This window comes from Benincasa hispida, chromosome 4, assembly GCF_027475165.1.
Source record: "Benincasa hispida cultivar pf3 chromosome 4, pf3_genome.v1.1, whole genome shotgun sequence".
Lineage (NCBI taxonomy): Eukaryota > Viridiplantae > Streptophyta > Magnoliopsida > Cucurbitales > Cucurbitaceae > Benincasa > Benincasa hispida.
In genome coordinates this window covers 18,631,532-18,651,192 of record NC_143481.1, presented here as the reverse complement: position 1 = coordinate 18,651,192, position 19,661 = coordinate 18,631,532, and the positions used below count along the sequence as shown (strand labels likewise).

Here is a 19,661-nt window from a genome sequence, read left to right as displayed (position 1 = left end):
GATGTGCAAAGCAGGGTATGTAAGTAAAAAGAAACCAAAATTCTAAGAGAATACAATGGCTAAAGGAAAAGAGCTCCGCAGTTTTAACACATCAGCAATGGACATTTACAAATTATCTACAGTAACTGAAATAAGCAGATTAAATATTAGACCATCTTATGATGATGAATAACTTTGATTTCTGGTCAGGCAAATAAAAGAATTGCATTTGAAGAAAACAAGACAGTGCCCCAGTTTGACAGAAAACAAACAAATGCACCAGAACGATTAGACAAAACATGTATTTATGCCAATTGGATCTGTTCCAAGATTGTTCTAAAAATTTTTCAGGAAGCAATGCAGATGCAGAAAGAAATTTAAAGAGCATGATGTTCCATTAAATGCAAATGGAAATTTTGGAAAGCAGGGGCTAGAGACTTAGTTCAGCACAAGTATCACTGAAGAACTCACTTACAAATCAGTTATAAAATGATCTTTCCACAATAATTGAATATGACTAATGTGGGTTGGCTACGACCAAGAAAATTTTGTATCGACTCTTATGAATGTCTAAGAGTTGATCCAAACGATGTGTAGTCAGATTTGGGCAAAGGAACTGATATTTGGTATGGCAGAGAAGGAGATAGAATCTCAAGTTCAATTGTGCAACAAGCTTATACGCATGTTTTAAAAAGTAGTTTGACGAGAGGTCCAAAGAATCTCATATAAATATAGGCGAATGTTTGTACTGATTGCTATCTTACCAAATATTGGCAACATACTTGGCTCCATTAAGCCTCCAATATGACTTTAAGTCTTTAATCTGACCGGAATAATTTTTCTGGTGAGTTGGGAAAGGTGGATTTTGACTGATTCAAGCATTTCTGGAATTTAGTTCTTTCTCACTCAAAAACAAATTATTTTTCTATTCAATAAAGAATTGATATAGGCAAACCAAACAGAGACTTGAGTCAATGATACAAAAAGCATTTTCCTAAAATAATTGTGGTTATAAGCACATGGTTACAAGGAAAAGCAATTCACATCAACAAAATAAGAAACATCAGAACCACATGCCTGTAACAAGCTGGGAAGAAGTCCTGCATATAAAGCTTGTATTCCTCCTTGCTGAACTATCTTAGAACAGGTTGCAAAAGCACTCATTCTACTTGCCTGGACTTGCATTTGAAGCTGCTTCCTGATTACTTCGAATGGGTACGTCACTAATTCAGCACAAGCACCAGATATAGCACCATATAGTAAAGTCCTAATTGGTCCTAACTCCAGCTGATCGAGAGCATTCAACTCCTGCCCCTGCTGGTGCTGGTTCATGTTCTGAATTCTTTTCCTTCCTTCGGGCGAGTGAAGATAAGCAGTCTTGAGTATATCGTAGACACTATAGAAGACTGCACCAGAAGGCGCCACACTTAAAATGGAGGGTAGTAAGCCCTTGTAAAGAGAAAAGAACCCTTCAGTTTGGATCATGTGGCGGAAAGCACCAACAACACCGCCTAAAGCTTCCCCACCAGGTGCCACTATCTTTGTTCGGATCTAAAAGATGAAACGATTACAATAACTTACCACTTAAAGGTGATAACAACTAGAAAATATCAATCCTGGTCAAATTCCTAGATAAAAAAATTTGCACTTCTGTTTAAATAAAGCCAGGTAGCAGCCTAAGTTTAATTCAATTCAAAAGATGAAGAATACACCAATGAAACTTAAGCTTAAAGATAAAGGATGGCTGATGTTTTAATCTAATAAGGTTGTAGAGAAGTTTGAAGCACTTTGAACATGTGATGTTCAAACAAGTAAACGGCTAGCAAGGCAAAGGAAACTCCATGTCTACAGTCTTTCCTTTTCATTTCTTCATCTTTTTCCAATGAAAAGAAATAAATAGCTTACAACCTATAAGCAATATTCTAGGACAATAGATGATTTTGATGGTTAAACTATATTTGAATGCCCAGGTGACAATGGGGGCAGGGCTGTGACTTGCGAATACTCATATTGCATTCTACATGCCCCCCAATAATCCCTAAGATGCCTTCTAAGAGTGCCTCTATGGTTTTTTATAATACATATCAATGTATGGCACCAAGATTTTCCATAGGTAGGATGTCCAGTTACAATGAGAGGCTACATCACTCATTGTGTAGAATTCTTCCATCTTCCAGAACAGAGACCTCTTTTCTTTCAATATTTCTTCGCAGTCTCAACCCCAAAAGTTAATTGTAATTACGAGAGGAGCGGGAAAGAAAAAGGGGGCAAAATGGGGGAAGAGAAGCAGAAGAAGGTTATGATAAATTACATACTGTGTCAAGTGGTAGGCAGAGTACGGTTGCAGTAATGCCTGCTGCAGCACCAGCAACAAATCTCTCATAATTCGTAGTAATCTTGTGTCCAGACAATTTAAGCAGTTGTTTTCTGTACGTATCATAAGCATAAAAGTTGACTGCTTTAAACGGAGCTGTTCGAAGAATATTGACGAAGTTTCCCCTCCAAAACCCTTTCAACCCTTGAGAAGCTGCAATTTTCTTGACAAGATCAAAAAGATTCCTCTTCTCACCACGAACTATATATTCCAACTTTAGCCTCTCAAGTGGCGCAACTAAAGTTCTGATGCAATAAAAGTGTTGTTTCATCAATAAACATAGAAGATGACAAGAAACTACTACAGTGTTTCTTAGAAACCATTCATTAAACTAATTCTAAATGCCCCAACCTCCTCTAGATTTAACTATTGCTCAACCTTCTGAAAAGGTGAACATTCAGTTCATCAAAGGCATATATACAAGTCCTAGTACCTCGAAAATTAAAATTACAACATCATCCCTCATCACCATGGTCTATGTATGAAGTAAAGTTCGTTGCAACTACAAAAAAGAGCCCCAAATAAGTAAAATAAGACCGAGCAAGTAATTACAAAAAATACTTTGTCGCCGAAGCTGAAAGAGAAACATAGAATCTAACTAAGACCAAACATCTTGTAAATGTGCAAGCCCATTACATGTTTTCTAACCGCGGTTCATCACAAAAGATTCAACAACTTTTCCTCTCCAACGACCAGGTACGCATATGAAATCATAAAAGTAACTTTTTCTTCTCCCCACGTGCTAAAAATCATAAAGCATCAGACAATTCGATAATTCATGAACAGGTTTGATGATACAGAGTTATTAAGGAAGACATTATACAAAACAAACACTGAATCTACTGATAAGACATTTGAGTAGCACACTCACACCAACGAATAAATCAACCAACCTATAATGAAATAAACAAGAACAATGAGTTGAAGGTGAACAAATAAAGAAAGACCTGGACACCATGGCGGCAATCGCACCAGACCAAAGGTGCTTCGTAGTATTCATTGCACCTCTTTTCCGTAGGGTATGAGCTCCTCCGCATTTTCCCGCTTTCTTACAATTGTCATAGGCATCAACATGAACCTTCTGCTCCGGAACAAAACCATGGCCTCTCAGACTCACAGACAGAAACCCACAGTGAGCAATGCGAGGCTTCTTCGGGGACCGGAAAACCCCAAAAAACACAGGTTGTTCTTGATGACAGGAGGAAGCGGAAACAGAACCGGAGTCTTGAATTGAGTTACTCCTGGGCAAAATTGAGTTGGCAAATGAAGATGGAAGAGAAGGGTCGAGAAACAAGCCGGCGGCGGCGACAAAGAAGGTCGAATTTGTAGTAGAGGAAGAGAAATGGTGAGGTTGAGATGGTTGGTGGAAGAGGGAGGGGGAAGAACCCAGCTCAGGGCGAGGCATTTCAACAATGGAAGAAGAAAGAAGGTTGGATTGAGAATGGAAAGTGGGAGATTGAAGAATACATGGGGATTTGAGAGATTCGATTCGATAATCGGAGTTCAATCAATTTTGCAGTTTCAGTTTTCGAGGCCGCGAAGAAAATGATAATGAACACTGATATCTAGCAAAGCAACTTAATCCAATCACGTCCTTCTTCTCATTCTTCTTTATTTCTTAGATAAAACTTGTTTTTCGTTTTTTCTTCGGTTAATTACAATTTTGGTTTTGTAAAAAATTTTAACTTAATAACTTAATCCTTGATTTTAAAATTTTGAATTTATTGGATAAAATTTTATGAATAGTCATTATGATTTGATAAAGATGTTCTTGAGAGAGTTTTATAAAATTATAAAAACTAAATTCTAATTATAAATAAGGATTAAATTATATTTTTTTTTTTCAAATTATAACATCAACCTTTCAATTTAACATTTTTTTATCATACAAGAAAATAATTTAAATAAATTATATATATATTTCATTAATATCCAAATAAAAGTATACACAGATAAGTTTTTAATCTAAACACAAATCTATAATGAAATAACTTGTCAAAGTTTATAATTTTCAATTACAAAATTAATTTGGTTTTTTTCCCCAAAAATAATAATGAAAAAAATAAGATATACGTATGGGTGACCAAATTTTGGGCTTGTAATGGAATCTACTATGTTTTTTCTAAAACTTATTATTACTTTTTTTGTCTTTTATTTATGGCATATCGACATGAAATTACCAAAATGGATCATTGAGCTCATAAGTTAAAGTCTCATTCTCGCCTTTTATGTTAGGCTCTCTTTCATATTTTTGTTGTGTTTCTCTTTTGTGGTAACTAGATGTCAACACTCTGTTATATCGTTATCTTCTGAATGAGACACACAAGTGAAAAACTAAAACAAGAGTAAGATACAAGAATGAGATATGAGATATGAGATCGAGAACTAACAAAGGAGAGAAAAAGAGAAACGAGAGCGAGACTGAGAAGCGATAGTAAAGGAGTTCAAAATGTTAGCGAGTTAATACGATAATTTACCTCAATGATGATATCAATCAAAGATTATGTAAAATTAGCTTTTGGGAGGCAAGAATAATATTTAAATCTAACCAATCTCATTTGAAAAATGGTCCATCCACTTTTTTTTCTCTGAAAAATAGCTAAAAATAATTTTTCAACCGAATGACCAAATTCCAATGTGACAATAATGCCCCTCTAAGATACATTAAAAGACGATTTAAAAATATTTTTAATTAGCTTAGATATCTTTTTATGACTAATTGTTTAAAATGTAAATTCTCATTTGAAGGCTGAGAATTAAAAGAAAAATGCATGAATCTAGGGGATGGGTGATTATACTGATTTTTTTAAAAACTATTCAACAATTTTTTTTTTTTTGTTAATTAGCACATTGATAATAAATAATCATATATATTGGGGTATAATTGGAAAAAAAAAATCATAACTCATCTGGTAACTAAAATTCCAAATACTATTATTTACTGTTGATGAAAAGGAAAAAAACACTAATTACACTTGACCTACTGTTTAGAATAATTAAATGAGTTTTATGCCCTAAACATCAAATCCGTTCTTCGTACTAATCTAAAGTTGTATTTTCCATGAATGATCTGATGAGTCTCATGTTTTCACAAATGGTAGGGGTCGAATTACTAAGCAGTATATATTCTCATTCGAGTATAATAATAAAATAAAAAGAAAATATCAATTTACACTCTTAAACTTTGGGGTTATATCAATTTAAATCATAAATTAGTAATTATATCAATTTAAACCTTAAACTTTTATCAGCTTATCAATTTAGATCCCAAACTAACAATTATATCGATTAAAATCCTGAATTTTCATAAATGCATCAATTTAAACTTTAAAGTTGCATAAGTGTATCAACTTAAACCCTGTATTATGTTTAATCTGGATACACTTATGAAAGTTTAGAGTTTAAATTGATATACTTATCAAAGTTCGGGATTTAAATAACATTAATTTAGAGTTTAAATTGATACTACCTTCAAAGTCCATGGTTTAAATTGATACAACTATTAGTTTATGGTTTAAATTGATATAACTCCAAAGCTCAAAAGCATAAATTGAAAATTGGAGAGTCTCAAATCATATGTTATTTATCTTTCCTAAATGATCGTGTATTTGAAATAGAATTAGAAAAAGAAAGCTTTTCTTTCAAGCCGTGGAAGATTTTCACGTATTAGAATTAGGTTGGGAGGTTTGGAAGTCTGGATTCAAGAAATATGTATTTAAAGTGAAATCTTGAAACATTTTCACGTATTTAATAGTGGTTGGATTTTATATTAGTTTAAATTTGTCCTCTAAATTATTTTAATATATTTAAGTTTAAAATAATCTAAAAAATTTAGAAAAATATTCGTTTTTTTTTTATTGTGAAATGGAGATTTATGACTAAATTTATAATTTTGTTTAATTTATTGTTTTAATAATTTGATATTTTGATTTCACTAAGTTTTGAAATTACATGTTATATAGACTTTTATCAGTTTAATTAATTTAAGTCAGGGTTTTCTACACATTTACTTCAAATAAATATATTTAATTACACAATTTCAGTCTAATGGGTTATTATTTTACAATTTACTTTTTAGCCCCCCTTACTATTCAGATTTTATTAAAAATGTATCTATATAATAATAATAATAATAATAATAATAATAATAATAATAATAATAATAATAATAATAATAATAATACGAAAAGAAGCATATAAGGGATGTTCGTTAAAGGGATCGATTTACAATTAAGAGAAATAGAAGAAAATAAATGAAATTTTCTAAAATAAAGGAAACATATAAACAAAGAAGGGAAGAGAGAGGATTAAAAAAGATAATCTAATAAATAATAATTAAAAGGAAAAAACTTCAAATGAAAAAAAGAATTAGAGGAAAGAGAAAATGTATTTTTAAAAAATATTATTATAATTAAACTAAAGGTCTGTTTGGAATGACTTAGAAAAAAATAATTTTTCAAAAATTCATTTTTATTTAAACATACTTGATTAAAGAAAAACTCTTAAACTCTTTAAAATAAAAACACACATGTGTTTGGCAACTATTTCTTAAAAGGTTTTTTATGTACAAGTTTGTTTAGTTTGTTATATACTAAAAGTGCTTTTATTAATGTTTTCTAAAATTGACTCGTGACAGTCAAAGTTTGGCTAGAGCCAATGATCGGAAGTTCGGACGAAAGTGGTTACTGGAGGTGGCCGATGACAGTATTCGGAGGTGATGATCGGAGTTGGCTGGTAGCGATAGCTAGAGGTAACGATCGAAGTTAGCCGGCGGTAGTCGAAGTTTGGCCAGAGTCGATGTTTGAAAATTTGTCTGCAGGGTCGTCGAAAATTGAGACCGAAGGTGGTCGGTGGCAGTAGCCAAAGGTGGTGATCGGAGTTGGCCAGCGACGATCACTAAAGGTGGTGTGAAAGTTGGCCAACAAACTTCTTAAATTAAATTAGGAAAAAGAAAAAGTGCAACAGATGGGTTTGAACAGTGTTTACTATTCAAACCCCATGGAAAAGAGTGGAGGAAGCCTAGCTTCCTAAACCCTTGTCCCAAACAAGGAGTGGGCTTAGGATGCTTAACCTATCCCAAGTTCAACCTTGAAACAAACACCCCTAAGTTTCATCATCGGGCAGAAGAGAATTGTCGATGTTTAGTTCCGATTTTCATATTGATATGTAAATACTTCGGGTTCTACATTTCTTTTGGATGAAACCTTTTGATTTCTACATTTTTTTTTTGGACCAAAGACCCATGATGCAAAATAGGGTGTACATGAGTTGGGGGCGTTTTATGACCAAATCAACAATTCGGATTGGTTGAGTTACCAACCCAAATAAAATCTCCAACCCAACCCAACCTAACTCTAACCCAACTCTTAAAAATTGAGTTAGGTTGGGTTATTAGATTATAACTTATTTTTTCTTATTTATGTAAAATACATAAATTTATGATATTTATTGCTAATAATTAAAATTTTATAAAATTTAAATGTTAAATACCAAACAATATTTATTGCAAACTTTAAACAAAGAATTAATCATAACAATTTTAAAAGAAAAATATTAAAAACTCACAAATTCATCCCTTCAAAGAAGTCAAAGTTTAAATAAAGATAAAGATTCTATGTATATTTTTTTATTGATATATATGTAATTCGGGTTGAGTTTGGTCAACACAAATTTTCTTTAGCCAACCCGAAACGACCCAATTCAATCCAACAAAAACAGAAAAAGTTCAACATTGATCTATCTCTTCACTCTCTCCAAAACATGGATACCCCTTGGGGCCCAAACCTAAACACAAAGTAGGAGTACATAAAGGAATGTGGGATTCTCCAACCACAAAGTTGATTTCCTTTTTATTTTGAAAGTTAAATTTTCACCTAACAATCATTCTTTCAAATAGATGATTACACTTTAGAAGAGAAGTAGTCTGAAACTGATTAACAGAAAAGCTAACAATCGTAACTAATAATCATAAATGGACTGATTTCAGAACCCTCAGTGAGTTGCCTAAATAGTTGCAAATGCAAACGACGGGTGTTGGTTGAAAATTTAGTTGCCTTAATAAGTTATCTCATTTTTTTCAATTTGATACTAGTGTAAATGTAATATATATTACGCAGGATGTATTTTAATCTTTATATATATTATTGAGAATATACTATATCCTCAATTTATTTTTTTAGTATAATTGAAGGTAAAAGGATTTAGACCGTAAACGTTGTAGTTACTAACATGTTCGTATATTAGTTGAGTTATGCTCACTATAGCTATATACTACTCAATTATTAATAAGTTATATGACACATACAATTGACACGTAATGTACTATATCATGTTCTAACATAAACAATTGACACATATAATGTACATTAGATAAAATTAAATATATAATAATTAACAAATAGACAATATACATGAAAATATATTCATATATCTCTATTAAATATAAAATAAAACATCATATATTTGATTAGTGTTAAAATATGATCAAATGCACAAGATATTGTGTATATATATATGTGTGAAAATATACTATATATCTCTGGATAAGTATTAAATGGAGGGTTAGACATAGTGAAAATACCACTTATCCCTTATTCAATGCATTCAATATATTTATTATTGAAGACTTTGAATGGGGGAGAAAATGATATTTTTACTATGTGAGACCCTCCATTTAAGATCTAAAAAAAGTAGAAAAGAGGTTAAAAACAAGAGTTTTTAGAAAAGATGTTAGTTTTATAATGTATAAACTTTTTTAGATTAAAAATAACATTTTCCATACAATTTCTAGATACTATTTCTTTAATTACTTCATTTTATGGCCAACATTTACTTGACTAAACTAGATGAAAAATAAATTCAATCAAAATTTAAATTTTATATAAAATTTATGTCATAGACATATTTTAAGTCACATGCATTGTCCGTGTCTTTTAACTAGTATATTTAAAAGAATAGACCAAAATTAAGCCTAGAGATGATCCTTTTTCTCACGAAGACGGGTCCCTAGCTATGTTCACCAACCTCTAATACTAATGGGCGCAAAATTCTCCATGTTAAATTAACCATTTTAAATGATTTTTTTTAAGGAAAAACCAACTATATAATTAAAGCTTTTCAATATAGTTTTTTTTTTATTAAAAAAAATAAATGTGTTATAATTTTTTGTCTCGATCTTTGTCAAATTAAATGACGATTTTCTTGAAGATAGAAGATGAAATGAGAAGTTGGGATAGAGACAACTGACAAGATCTTATTAACATTTCTAACTGAGACAAGGTCAAAATGAAACGAAGTTGATCGACAATAATTAATGTATATTTCTTTTTTGAAGATTGAAATTTCAAATTCTTATACTTGTATTTGTTGTAGCAAACGAGACGAGGGCCTAATTTAGGAGTTTTTGGAGTACATGGGAGGGTCTTTAAAGCAGAATGAAGGCAAATGGATTTTGAGCCTATCATTTATGATTATTTGTATTGTGAGGTCGCTGGAAAGTAGATATAAATCATTATTAGCTCACATGATTTCGTTGGTTAATGGTTAGGTACTCTTTCTTTCTAAATTTAATTATTTCTAAAACTAAACCTACCAAAATTCATATTTATGTTTCAACTGCCCTCTTTTTCTTCTTTAATTTCCTTAATTTTAGACTTTAATTTTGTGGTGAGGGCTTCATCTTATCTATATATGTATCCTCTATATTTATTTTCTTTTTTCTAACTAAATTTTTTCTTCCCTCATAAATTTTCTTCATTGAATTTATAAATAGAAATTTTGGTGGGTCTGCACCTCTATTGCTAGCCACCTATCTAATCGTAGCTTGATTAGATATATGTTTTAGAGTAATTTTAAATATAAAAAAATTATTTCCAAACATGTTTTTTTATATATATAAACGGAACAAAATAACTATCAAACATGTAAATATGTTCTCACGTAAGTTAAAAATGAGAAAATAATTTGATAATATTTTCATTGTTGATATAAGACATTTCTTAATAAAATCACTAGTTTCAAACACTATCCCGTATAAAAATATGAAAAGTAGCACAATTTTTTAATTTTTAGTTTTTGAAATTTATGTATGTTTCCTCCGATTTCTCTATAATAATTTCATCAATTTTAAAGAAATACTTAAATTTCTAGTTAAATTCTAGAAAAAAAAAACAAAATTTTGAAAAAATGAGAGAAAATGGATAACAAAATTATGTAAAAGTTTATAAATCAACATAGTTGGTTTTTTTTTCAAAAATAAAAATTCTATCCTTTTATGAAATGGGACCTAAATGTTTTTTCTTTTTTCTATTTCAACCGACAAGCCAATTTGAAAGTAACATTCCGATATTTATAACAATTAAAACACCCATTTGTATATATACACATTACAAACCTCCCCCAATTTTTTTTTTTTTTTTTGGGAAGGAAAAAGTTCGTTTGATAACAATAACACCAATAAAAAAAAAAGAAGGAAAGTTCAGAGTCGTCCTACAAATACAAGTTACAATTAAAGAGAATAATTATAATATTATTCAAGAGTTTACCATTTCCTCCTAATTATATAATTAATATAATATAATTATCGCTTTAATTACCAAGAAAGGTGACACCGGCGCTTGAACATCGCCGGCGAGGTCTGCTCCGGCGGTGGCGAGTTCATAAATTTACAATTAGGACACTCCGGCGAAGATTTACACATCATCACTAACAAATGGCACCTCATGCAAACGGCCGCCACCATCTCCGCCTTATTGTTGTTGTTGTTATTGTAATTTTCCGACGACCCAAAAATCATTCCATTATTTATAGCTTGACGCCCCCCTTGTATTGCTTGATTATTGTTATTCTTGTCGAGCGATTCACAAGTCAAGTTGAGTTCAAGGTCCAAACTCATGTCGTTGTCCTCGTCGTTGTCATCATCCTCGTGGTTGTCGTCTTTCTCGAGCTTGTCCCTCGGATCTTTCCATGTTCTCTTTTGAGTCGTCGTGTTGTAAAAGTGTATCTTTCCCGACTGAAAATGGAGAAAAAAATTACCTCTAAATTCAAAAGTTTTTCTCTTATAAGATTGAGCTATAATGATAATTATAAATCACTAATTGTCTCAAAAAAACTAGTGAGAACTTCCTATTTTGATATCCTTTTAAATCACGAATTCACTTAAAAGTTTAAACTAGTTATGGATTAGGATAAATTTAATTATATCAATACTTTAACAATAGAACATATTCGAGGACGGGAGAGATTTTGTAGGAAAAAGGAAAGACCTGAATGTCGAGACATCTTTGCCAGTAGAAAGGTAATGGAGTTTCGAGGTGAAGCTCGATATCGAAAACGGAGTTCAACGGTGTCGTCGGGAACGACTCTTCCCACTTCCTCTTCTTTGCTAAATTATCTGCAGTCTCTTGAATTGCTGATGTCTTGTCATTTAGAGAAGAAGGGTGGGGTTGAAAGGGAACCATAGCTTCAAATTCAATGACAGTTCTTTCTTTCTTTCTTTCTTTTTCCTTTTATTTTTGTGTGTTTTGAATGGGTTGGTTATATATATATATAGGAGAAAGAGTTTGGGGGGTTAAAACTGCAGGCGAGAATCTTAAATAGGGTGGAAATTAACTTCACTTCCTAGAGGTCCTACAAAGACATGACCATACACTTGCTAAATAAAAACTTGCCCTACTTACTAATAAGTAACCAAATTTATTAAGGGAAATTACCATAGGTGTCAATTTGAATATGCTATTTTTTAAGTGTGTTACCTATATTTGATATTTTTCAATTATGACAAAAATATCAAATTTGGATTTCTAATTATTTTATATTTCACATTTTCTCTAAACAATCAATTGATAGAGAGAAAGAGAAGAAAGTGACGATTGGTGATCGGACGTGCGGTGACCAATGGAGGTAAGTGGCAGGGAAGTGGAGCAGTTGCCTACGACAGAAGGTGTGGAGTAAAGCTAGTTGGTAAAAGAGAGATGTTGAAGGAGAGAGAGAGAAAAGCGACAACCGACTACAGACAACAATGACCGGACATGTTGCAGTCGACGGAGGTAAGCGACAAGGAGGTGGAGCGATAACCAACGACAAATGGTGTGGAGGAATGCTGGTTGGTGAAAGACAAATGTTGGGGGGAGAATGGTATGTTGCTGTGAAGAAGAAGAAGAAAAGTTTTATTTTTTATTTTTTATTATTTATTTATTTTTAAATCTAAGTATATCAACTTAGTCAAGTGCATCATTATCAAGTTTATCAATAGTATATCAATCAAATATATCGACAATATATCAGTTAAGTGTATTAACACTATAAAAGAGTGCATCATTATACAAGTTTATCATCAGTATATCAGTCAAGTGTATCTTTATCAAGTCTATTAGCCAAGTGTATCAACTTTATCAACAATATAAACGAGTGAATGATTGACAAATTTATCAGCAATTTATCAGTATATCAAGTATATCAAATATATCAATCAAGTGTATTAAGTTTATCAATAGTATAAATGAGTGCATGATTGACAAGTATATTAAGTATCTCAATCAAACACATATCATTATCAAGTATATCAAGTATATTAATCAAGTGTATTTAGTGTATATCAGTAGTGTAATAAGTGTATCAAATGTATGAAGCGTATGTCAATAGTGAGGATATTTGCGACAATTTACATCTTTTATATGTGGGTTGGATTTCATTTTTGTCATTTTTGCAAAAAACCAACATGTGAGTTGGGCCTAATTAATGTATTTTGTTTTGCCATTTTTGCAAGTGTCCTAATTTATAAATTTATATATCTCTGGTCAAGAGTGATCATCTCTCTACTTTAAAAAAGTTTCTACTACGTTCTTTGATCAACCTCCATAAATTAGAATCATTCTAATTCTATTTTGACACATCATCTCGAGTAACTAACCGAAAATTATAACGATTGGAGCAGATTATTTGTGCAACTCACTTCTATATATATATATATATATATATATATATAAATTGTAATTTACGAAAAATTATGATTGGACAATTAGACAAGGTGCACAAAGATTAATACCTAAAATGTACCTAAATATTTTTCAATGGATTAATGTGGCCACCGGATGGATTCTTTTTTCAAGGAGATATGATTAAACATTATTAAACTAACGAAAAGCTTATCAGATGCATCACTAAAAATCGTTCTACGACCCTATCGAACCTACTTTAAACAAAGAGAGATTAAATATTAATAGTTGACCCACTGTTTTATTTTAAAAGGTCCAAGGACAATATACTTTAAATTTATGTTAATGGACTAAATAAACACACAATTTCAAAAGTTCAAGTATCCAAACTCATAATTTAGGGTTTAGGTCAGACAATGCATATCCGAATTGATTACACGTATGGACTAAGAGAGTTAACTGTAGGGCAAGGCAAAGTATGCTTTTTGTTTTGACGATTTGGGGGATGTGGGAAAAATCGAACATTTAACCTCGAAGTCGATAGTATAAACCTCATGCTAGTTGAACTATGTGTAGTTTGGCAAGTGGATTGATAGTATAGAATGTGAAGTTAATCTAAGTTGTGATGGGAAAAGAAAATAAAGTCTACATACATAGAGAGAGCTAACTAATATCAAAGGCACCTGATTTGGATGCCTAAAATGAAAGGAAGGGATAATTATGAGAGGTGGGAGATGGAAGAGGAGGTTGAAGAAAATAATAAATGAGAGGGGGAGAGTGAATGCAATTGAAGAGAAGGGCTAGGGAAAGGGTTTTTGGTTTGAATATATCTATGGAGGATCCTTTAATACAGATAATAACTCCAACTTCCACAATTGAGGTCGCTCAATGAACTTAATATTTTCATAACTCTCAACACCCACTTCCACACACACTTAACTTCACCACCCCCTCTTTTCAAACTAAATAAACACACATATATCATCTCTCCTAATTAATTTTCAAACCATGGTTTAAAATGAGCAAAACAATTTTATAGATATGTTTCATGTTGAAGGATATTTCTAGAAAATTAATTATTGAAACAAATAACTGTAAATATTTTATCCTTTTTAAACCAATTACAAGGTTTATTGGTTATATTATATTCATATTAGTGACATTTTATTAATTTTTGTATAATATAATAGAAATGTTGATTCATCCTTAATGTTCGTGTAGAACGCATCAAAACTGGAAGTGTTCATGAAATTATTTTAATACCATGATTCAAATTAACTCCCACTCTCTCATATTTCTTTTCCTCTTAAATATCTCTTCTTCTATTCTATCAATTAACTCATCTGTTTGATATTCTAGGCTCTTTTGATAATTATTTGATTTTTATTTTTAGACATTGAGTCCAAAATTAAACACTCATTTCCATCTCTAGTTCTCATTGTTTTGTTATTTCTTTCCTATCAATGTTTTAAAAAATCAAGGCAAGTATTTTTTTTTTAAATAGTTTTTAAAAAATATGTAAACCCATTTTTGTTTTTTGAGTTTAGCTAAAAATTCAAATATTTTACTTAGGAAAAATAGAAACCACGATAAGAAATTAAGAAAAAAAGATAAACACAAATTTTCAAAATAATAATAATAAAAATGGTTATCGGTTCTAATTTAACGCATTTCTAAAACTTTGCTTTATAACCTATATTAAGTCAATAACAATAATTTTAATGGAATGTAATTTAAAAGTTAAATGAAAGTTTCTAAAACATACTATTGATTCAAATTGGACAATATTATATAATAAAACATTATAAATTGGTCGACATGTGTTTTTAGGACTTGTTGGATTGATTAGAAAATTTCTTTTTATTTTTACTCTAGTTAAAATAAGTCGTTGTCAAATACTTAAATTTTCTTTTAAAATGACTTATTTACAAAATTAAACACTTGAAAAATTAAATCAAATGTACCATTAATTTTCCTTTTATATATTGATCTATATATATTTATACATACACATCACTGAATCAAAGTAAATAGCAACAAGCTTCAATTCATCATAATTATGTGTAACCAATTTTTTTCCCTTTTCTTCCCATAAAGTATGCTTTTCTCCAACTATACACTTCAAAGGCCCAAAAATGTCCATTTTTTGAGGGACATTAATGTGCATTATTGTTTAGTATAATGTTTTTAAACCAACAAGAAGCAGCTGCCTTCATGCTTCATCTCCCAAGTATAGGCACTAGTACCTTTAAGCTACACAGTTGATAACCCAACAAAAAAAGACCAGACACACAATAAATTTAGGGTTTCTCTACATATGTTTGTAATTCATCAAAGCTTGCAACTGCTTTGTTACCTTAAAAAACTAGGTGGATATATGGACTAAGGAATTTATTTTATTTTACTTAATAATAATTAATAATTAAATGGGTAAGTTTTTTTTTAGTATTAAAAAATTGGCAATTATTGAAAAGTCCAAATGTGCATGCCTTTAATTTATTTTGGATGTGTTTTTAAAAAAGGGGGGCATTCATAAACATATGTAGCATTTGGGTCATATAGTAGTTGGGAATGCAAAGAAAATTGAAGCATTTTGGGTTTATAGGTTTAAAAAGTTTGACTTTTGTGTATGTATAAATTGAGAAGTTTTGAGAGTTAGGTTTCGAACTTCTATTACCTCGAAAATTTGAGTATAATTCAATAAAAAAAGATAATAATAACTATCCCAGAGCTAAACGGTTCTATTTCTACTTCTACTGATTTAATGGTTAAACTCAAAATGAAAAGAAAAAGAAGTAAGAAAAAAAAAACCTTTTACTCATTTATTCAGTCTCCAAGGAGATGTTTGGAATGTGAGGTTATATATATATATTAGCTACACATATGGGACTAGACCCATGCATTAGATCAATCACAAATCATGACTTTAGTAAACTCCTAAGCATCAGTCCCCTTCATAAAGATGGTGGGACTAAATTAGATGTCCCTCATATAAATTTGGATTTTTTTTTTTGAGAAGAGTAAATTTGGATATTTTTATTTAAAAGATGTGGGTGTGTTAGTGATTATGCTTTGAATAAGTTGTATTAAATTTAGATTATGTTATTGTATTAGGGTTTGCATTTTATATTTGAACAATTATTTAAACGGTTGGAATATTGTCTTGATGAATCTGGCACTCTGAACGACTAAATATGGGGGTCTCGTTTGTTCAATTTACCAAAAAATATAGTAGACCAATTGATGATAATGGTTTTCGTATTTATGCTATTTTCTATTATTTATGATTTTGGTCATAGGATTTAGAGGTTAACACTATATAAACTCTCCCTAATTCTACTGGCGCATATGCAATTTCACAATAAGAAATTTGGCCTTTTGTGACTAAAAATTTTCGTCCATAAAAACAAAATTTAGATGCAAAAAATTTTTAGCAATTGATTTAAATCATCACACTCTTTAGTCGCTAAAGACTCATCGCTAAATGTGTTTTGCTATTTTTTTGATAGGAAATGTTGCATGATGTGACGACATGATGAAAAAGTCGCATTATGCGACGTTGATATTTAGGAGTGGTCGCACAATGCGATATTTTCAAAAAGTCGCATTACGCGACATTGATTTAGGAATCGCACAATGTGACGTTTTCGAAAAAAGTCACATTATGTGACATTGGTTAAGAAGTCGCTCAATGTGACGTTTTCGAAAAGTTGCATTATGCGAAAATTCACAATATGAGACGTTTTCTAAACACTACAAAGTTTCTATGTCCGTTGCATTGCTCGCTATTGTATGTTCTCGATGTAATAATCTTGCAACATTTTAGTTACAACGAAAATTTTAATAATATTTTTAAAAAAATATATTGTAGTGTAACTTAATTGTACTATATATTAAAAATTATTTATAAAATCCACCATATCCAATAAAAAAAAAAAAGTCTACAATTAGTGTTCTTTAAAAAAAAAGTCATGCACATAATTAGTCATCATCTTAAAAAAAAAAGTCCAAAATATGGTCATCACCAACAAGCTCCAATATAGTCATGCACACATTTTAGATACATATCAAATTATTTTCAAACATAATTCATATATTCTCAACAATTTCAAAAGTTAAGTATCAAACTTAAACAAATTCACTGTTTATATAAAATAATCAATCTATTTTATATTATGAGTCATAAATTGATTTAGAACATAATTATGACAAACTTAATTCACATAATTTCAACTCTAATTATCGCGAAAGACTTATCATGTATCACAACAAACATAAGTTCTCAAACACTCCCCCTCTCCCAACCACCTTTTCCGCAACAACGACAAATATGAAATATCATTAAGTAAACCACATAGTAACAAACATATAACATCTTCCACAAGTAAACAATCATACATATTTTGTAATCATTTTTCTCTTCTTCCCATCTTCCACTATTTTGTGATTATTCTTCTATCTCACCACACCCACCCCCCAAATCACTTTTTCACAACAAAGAAAAAATGAAATATCCGATCAATAGTTATCAAACAATTATAAACATATTTTGCAATTATTCTTCTATCCCCCAACATAGATATTCATTTGCTCCTCCCTCCCCAAACCATTTTTTTCACAATAACAAAATGTAAGTATTCTTCTCTTCTCCCTCTCTCTCCCCCAACACACACACAAAATATTCAGATCTACAACACCAGTCACAATCAATTGATGAAAACACTACACACAAGTTAAAAACTAATTTGACTAATAGTTTCTTATGTACTATACGGGAACTACCGATTGGATGTGCGTTTTGTGAAAATATAGGTAGTTGTCCAATAGTTTTTTATATATTATAGTCTATCGTATCATCATTCCGAACTGTCTTATTGAATTTTGTTTCAATACCATGTAAGTACATTGAACAAAATGTCAATGATTCGTTCACTATAAACGTTTCTGCAATTGAACTTTTAGGAGCTTTATTTCTTACATATTGTAAGTGTTCTCAAATTCATACACATGTATGTATGTTATGAAGTGGTTTGACCAATTAACATACTTGAATGATTAATAAAAAATCTAAAAAGAACATACATCTCAATTGGATACATCCAACTATAACCGACATGTCCAACAAGTTTGGCTTCCTCAGGTAAATGAACAACTAGATGAACCATAATATCAAAGAATGTTAGAGGAAATATTCTCTCAAGCTTGCAAAGAATTATCACAACTGACTCTTGTAGTTTATTCAAAGTCTCAACTTTTAATGTCATTGCAGTCAATTCTTTGAAAAAGTTCGCCAATTCAGCAATTGCACCACTGACATCTGCTGGTAGAAACGGACAAACTCCTGCTGGTAAAAGTCTTTGCAATAAAACATGTGAGTCATGGCTTTTAGTCCATATATCTTTCCATCTTTGATACTAACACATTTTAAGATGTTGGATGAAAAACTATCAGGAAACTTAACTATTTTCAAGAAACTACAAATTTTTTTTTTCATCAACTGTCAATGTGTAACTAGCATGTGGCTTCACCAATTTGTTTCCAACACGTTAAAGATATAGTTCTTACGAACATTTAGCTTCATTAAATCTTTATGTGCTTTATCAGTGTCTTTCATTTTTCCTTCAATATTCAATAATGTCCCCAATACATTATCACAAATATTCTTTTCAATATGAATTACATCGAGTTTGTGTCAAATCTTAAGACTTGATCAGTATGGTAGCTCAAAGAAAATGCTTTTTTTCACTCAATTCAATTCATTATGAACATGCTTCCTTTTCCATTGTAATACATTCATAGTTTTCCCTGGTGGCGGAAAATTTATAGCATCTAGCTGGTGAAGAACATCTAATCTTGAAAAGATCGTGGTGTAGTTTTATATTTTGTTTTTCCATTAAATTGTTTGTTCTAATGCCAAGAATGATTTATTGGTAAGTAATGATGATGTTTGATGTAACATATTTTATTATGCAATGACTCAGATGAGACATCTTGATTATAAACTGGACATGCTTTATATCCCTTAGGACTCCATCCTAACAAATTGTCATATGCTGGAAAATCATTTATTGTCCACATTAAAGCTGCATGAAATTGAAAGTTTTGACTACTATAAGCACTGTAAGTCTCAATGTCATTACTTCATAAATCTTTCAATTCATCTATTAGCGGTTGCAAATAAGTATCTATCTTTTTTCTTGGAGATTTTGACCCCAGTATAAGCAATGTCATGAAGAAAAATGCTTCTTTCATGCATTTTCATGGTGGTAAGTTATATGGAATTAAAATTATTGGCCATGTACTATAAGATGTACTCGTGTTGCCAAATGGGTTGAACCCATCATAACTAAAGCTAACCTTACATTCCTTGGATC

At 30.8% G+C, this 19,661-nt stretch overlaps 2 protein-coding genes across 2 annotated transcripts; both read right to left on the bottom strand.

The window, feature by feature from the left end:
• Window positions 1-877: 877 nt before the first annotated feature.
• LOC120075804 (putative mitochondrial adenine nucleotide transporter BTL3) lies at window positions 878-3,951 on the bottom strand. The gene is made up of 3 exons (XM_090312556.1): window positions 3,301-3,951; window positions 2,295-2,598; window positions 878-1,530 (listed from the first exon to the last, which is right to left on the bottom strand). The coding sequence occupies exons 1-3, from the start codon at window positions 3,756-3,758 to the stop codon at window positions 1,003-1,005; spliced, it is 1,290 nt and encodes a 429-aa protein (XP_090168682.1). The 5' UTR covers window positions 3,759-3,951; the 3' UTR covers window positions 878-1,002.
• Window positions 3,952-10,678: 6,727 nt separating this feature from the next.
• On the bottom strand, window positions 10,679-11,910 carry LOC120075931 (uncharacterized). Its single transcript, XM_039029683.2, has 2 exons — window positions 11,617-11,910; window positions 10,679-11,363 (listed from the first exon to the last, which is right to left on the bottom strand). The coding sequence occupies exons 1-2, from the start codon at window positions 11,809-11,811 to the stop codon at window positions 10,944-10,946; spliced, it is 615 nt and encodes a 204-aa protein (XP_038885611.1). The 5' UTR covers window positions 11,812-11,910; the 3' UTR covers window positions 10,679-10,943.
• Between the last annotated feature and the right edge of the window lie 7,751 nt (window positions 11,911-19,661).

Excerpts from the sequence above, each read along its gene's own strand:
- LOC120075804 (XM_090312556.1), bottom strand. The coding sequence starts at position 3,758 with ATGCCTCGCCCTGAGCTGGGTTCTTCCCCCTCCCTCTTCCACCAACCA. Across the intron at positions 2,599-3,300 it reads ATTGCCGCCATGGTGTCCAG|AACTTTAGTTGCGCCACTTG; the intron begins GTCTTTCTTTAT and ends TTATTGCATCAG. Across the intron at positions 1,531-2,294 it reads TCTGCCTACCACTTGACACA|ATCCGAACAAAGATAGTGGC; the intron begins GTATGTAATTTA and ends TTCATCTTTTAG.
- LOC120075931 (XM_039029683.2), bottom strand. The coding sequence starts at position 11,811 with ATGGTTCCCTTTCAACCCCACCCTTCTTCTCTAAATGACAAGACATCA. Across the intron at positions 11,364-11,616 it reads AAAGATGTCTCGACATTCAG|TCGGGAAAGATACACTTTTA; the intron begins GTCTTTCCTTTT and ends CTCCATTTTCAG.